The sequence below is a fragment of the Citrus clementina genome, unplaced genomic scaffold (assembly GCF_000493195.1).
Source record: "Citrus clementina cultivar Clemenules unplaced genomic scaffold, Citrus_clementina_v1.0 scaffold_3, whole genome shotgun sequence".
In the NCBI taxonomy this organism is placed as follows: domain Eukaryota; kingdom Viridiplantae; phylum Streptophyta; class Magnoliopsida; order Sapindales; family Rutaceae; genus Citrus; species Citrus x clementina.
The window spans coordinates 27,839,756-27,844,249 of record NW_006262339.1 but is presented as its reverse complement, the minus strand read 5'-3'; the positions used below and the strand labels follow the sequence as shown (position 1 = coordinate 27,844,249).

At 38.4% G+C, this 4,494-nt stretch overlaps 1 protein-coding gene and 1 pseudogene across 1 annotated transcript; one reads left to right on the top strand and one right to left on the bottom strand.

The window, feature by feature from the left end:
- Positions 1-723: 723 nt before the first annotated feature.
- On the bottom strand, positions 724-1,805 carry LOC112099812 (annotated as a pseudogene).
- Positions 1,806-2,197: 392 nt separating this feature from the next.
- LOC112099811 (F-box/kelch-repeat protein At3g06240-like) lies at positions 2,198-3,444 on the top strand. Its single transcript, XM_024187288.1, has 2 exons — positions 2,198-3,281; positions 3,380-3,444. The coding sequence occupies exons 1-2, from the start codon at positions 2,198-2,200 to the stop codon at positions 3,442-3,444; spliced, it is 1,149 nt and encodes a 382-aa protein (XP_024043056.1).
- Positions 3,445-4,494: the final 1,050 nt, after the last annotated feature.

Genomic DNA, 4,494 nt, shown 5'->3' with positions numbered 1-4,494 from the left:
GTAATGAACTCTCACATTCAACATTAAACCAACCCAAACAAGAAAGAATTCCAATTTTACATAAACTTTATTAGCTAGAACGCCCTTTCTTCTTTCTTTTTTCTGACAAATTAAGAATCCTTTCTTTAGAACAATTAGAACCGGACCAGTATTCCTAGCCAAGTTCGGACTTAGTAGCTAGCATTAGTGCAACTGAACTTTTGTCCTATAATTGTGGAGGCTACAGTTTGCCGTGAAAAACTTCAAAGTCATTCATGGGTTTAATCACCAATCCTTGGTTCGTCAATTTGCACCAGACTCAAAACCAACAAAGGCAAAGCCTTGTTACTTCTGTTGAAAAAGGTCCTCATTGGGTAGACCTTGATACCAAAATTACTACAGTGGATCCGCTTGATTTTCCAATCGAAAAACACTCTGATGATTCTGTTTCTATCTACGGTTCTTGTAATGGCTTGTTGTGCTTATCCATTCTTCTTTGTGCTTGCAGGTCTAGCTTTATTTCATTAACGTACACTAAAATTTGTTCTTAGGATGTCACATCTTCGATGCAATTAAATTTCCTGCAGCCTTGTTCCGGTACTATGTTTTCTTTCATACATTTCATCGAACATTTATCATTTCTATCAAAAAACACAATTACTTTGGTCTAAATATTCTAAACTTTGGCCATTTCTAATCATAACTGTTTTCTGCCTATCCTCTAAAGTTGCAAATTTTCAATACCTAAATCAATACAAGTGCTACTATTAAGTTTCGATTCCAAACTGCAGACTTCGTCAAATTTGGTAGAGGGAATCGAAGAATTGGAGCTACACCAGTCAATTGTCCCATGTTGCCTTGAGACATAGACGAAAATATATGAGCAGTGCCTCCTGAATCCTTAACCGAATTTACCAAATCAACATACTTCTTCCTAGTCGCTATTTCAGTATTCCCGAAAAGATCATCTGTAATGTGCAGCGTTTGCACGGCCATCCGTTGATGGGCAACCTCCACATGCTTTCATCCACAACATGGACGTGTAGGATCATTTGAAATCATGTTGAAAAATTCCTTGAGAACTTGAACCTCTTGTGCAGCTTTAGTATCTTTGATCATATTCATTACACTTGAAGCATACAAAACTTCTCTGCTTGTATCCTGAACTCGTATGAACAAGAACTATTCGCGACTTGTCCTCAATAATTGGTCTCAACTGTCTTCACTCTGCCTCTAGCAGTAGGTGAAGATGACACTAGTTTTCAGTGAAACCGGGACTTATTTCCGCACAACGTAGCACGTTGAAATCAACATGTTTCAGGAAAGCATGTAGAACACTCTCAAAGAACTTATTCAAAGTCCACACATAACGGGCAACCGCAGGACCATGCTTGCGCGGAATTGAAGTTTCAATTCTTGAACGAGTGATGGTCATGCTTCTACCAACAATTAATAAAGATATTTGTTAATACCAATGAGTCCCAAACATCCTTTGTCAAAAAAATGGCCGATCGCAGCTCAAGTTTCAGAGCATGGAAGGCCCCAATTTTAACATATTCATTTTCTAAAATATTCTTAATGGATCCTTCCTTGTCATACAACTTTCCTGACCGTGACGGCCACCAGATTTCCGACTTAAGCTTCACCCATTCTGCATCTTTTCCACCAGATTTCGTCTGTCTTACAACTTTCCTTAAAGTGATGGCCAAGAAAGGATCTTTACCAGCTACGAGATTGTAAGCAAACCAAAGATCATCTGAATCAACCGGTATCATCTTGACAATACGAGACCCATTCGGTATCAAGTCTTTGCGAACGATCCTCATGCTGGGGTAATGGGGAGTCCCCATTACGGAACAAAGTTTAGTCTCACGTTATGTAGTGCGAACGATCCTCATTGGGGACAGGACTAATTGTCAAAAAACTTGTTTAGTATAGTTGAGGTCATGAGCAGGACTAATTTACAGGAACAAAGTTTAGTCTCACGTAGTGCTCTCCTAACATGGCTAGGATTACTTGTGCGGTTCTAATTTTCCCAGGAAAGGAAAAGTTGGCATTAACTGAATCTGACTCGAGATTTTCGTTAAATTGGAATCATTATTATCCAAACATATATATATATAGAAAAACACGTACATACACAACTACTTTAGAAACATCACGGCTAACAAAGTAGTTTAAAAACCCTAAAGTTTTTGCTTCACTTGCAGAAGAAGTAATGGAGGGTCTTCCTCAAGATATCATCGTTGACATATTCTCAAAAATGCCCGCCAAGTCTCTCTGTCGATTCAAGTGTCTATCAAAGGCATTCATGGCTTTAATCACCAGTCCTTGGTTCGTCGAGTTGCACAAAAATCAAAACCAACAAAGACAAACAGTAATGGTCGACGATCTTATAGTAAGAAACTCTCTTCTCTGTTTAGACATCGATAGAGGAATTACAACGGTAGATCAGCTTCATTTTCCAATCGAAAACTGCTGTAATGATTGTGCTTGGATCCTCGGTTCTTGTAATGGTTTGTTGTGGTTACTCATTTATGATGACACTGCAAGAAGTTCACACGTTATATACAATTATACCACTAGAGAGTTCAAGAGAATACCACCTTATAAACCTTTCGATGAGAGATATACATCATTATACGCCTTAGGTTATGCTCAGTCAATAGATGACTTCAAGGTTTTCGGAGTTTCTGACCCTTATGATGAAGTCGAAGTAACAAGTGTGCATGTCTTCTCTTTAAGAAACAATACATGGAAAACTTTTGAAATTAATAATTTTGTAGAGTTTAGAGCAGATCTTTGGGCGATCCATCTCAACGGAACTATCCACTTTGGTTTTTGTAAGCTCAATTTTGATGACCCCTTTATGATTGCTGCATTTGATTTGGTGGAAGACAAGTTCAAATTCTTAGCCTTACCTCATTTATTCGGATATGATGCCATATATTCATATTCAGTTAGAAGCATAGGAGACTGTCTTTGTTTAATCCCAGTGACAACAAAATGGGAGAAAGAATTTTGGATTATGAAAGAATATGGCGTGAAAGAATCCTGGACCAGAATTTCATTAGCCAATTCAATTCTGCATTTGCAGCCTTTGTGTCCCTTCAAGGACAGTGATTCATTTTTGTCTGTTTTGGGCGAGAAATTTGTACTTTTTAATCCAAACGATGGTTCATATGAAGATTTCGTTATTGATGGTCTTCAAGAGGATTTAGAAGACTGTAACTTGGTAGTATATGCAGAGGCAGCAGACAGCTTGATCTCACCCAATAGTAGAGCAAACTTCCAAAGTGAAGGTATGAATTTAGTTCACCCCCGCATATTTTTAATTTAATTGCGACTGTATGTTTGAATTTGTCGTCAGTTAACTGAAGGATTCCTTTATGTTGCTTAGGTGCATTGGATCTTGAATTAAAAACGGGAACGGTGGAAGATTCACTCTCTTATCAATATTCTTAGTGGGGCACTCCTCCAGCAGCAGCCATCGAGCTTCGGAAAAGTCTTGGGGCACTCCTCCAGCAGCAGCCATCGAGCTTCGGAAAAGTCTTGGGGCACTCCTCCAGCAGCAGTCATCAAGTTGAAAATTCTTGGATCCTTGAACAGGATCATTTTTCTTTTTACATTCACTCCTTGCCAATGCTATGTGTAAAATGCAACCAATCTTGATCATATTCATACGCATGTTGTAGATAATGAATGGATAATGATCAAAGTGTCTGGAGCACCCAAGTCCTTTTACTTTTATAATAAGCACAAGCAAGCACAAAATTTACTGACATATCAAGTTAATGGTGTTGTCAATTTATTCATAATGCGCACACTAAAGAAATAAAAAGAAGAAAAAGCCTGAGATTATGCCCCTGCCCTTTGCGTTCCTCCTTCGTTCTTTGCAAGGGCTTATGGGTCATGAGCGGTGCTGTACACGTGTCACATCCTAAATACTTCTTGTTCAAATTTTACCACAAACACACTAAAGAAACACAAAAAAAAAAAAAAAGCCTGAGAGATTGTGTAATAAATAAATTAATTAATAGATCGAGTAAATGTTCTCATCGTTGTCCAGCAATAAATTAATCCTCATGCGTTTTAGCCATCTTTGTAACTTTTTCTCCATCTCTTGCCTCTGCCTGATTAGCTGCAGTGCTTGCGCTTTTCCAAGTTCTCGCTTCTCTGTTTCTCTCAATTCTCAAATTCATCTGCAAGACTCTTCTGCTCAGCCTCCTCTGTTATTCTGAGTCGTGCTTTTTAAGTCTTTACATTAATTTTTTATTCGTCTGTATGGTGATGTTTTATAAGTGCTGTTCTATTATCATTCCTGAATAATAATAATAATAATATATGAGATAAGGAAACAAACCAACCATTAGCTTCTTTGCAAACAATACTCTGCCCCCCCCAACAGGAGCCGTTTGCCGTCATGTGGTGAAGAACATGGATTGCCCAAATTAGCAAGGCCATCAGCAACGCCATTGCTCTCCCGGAAAGTGTGTGGGCCTCGAAAATGAATAT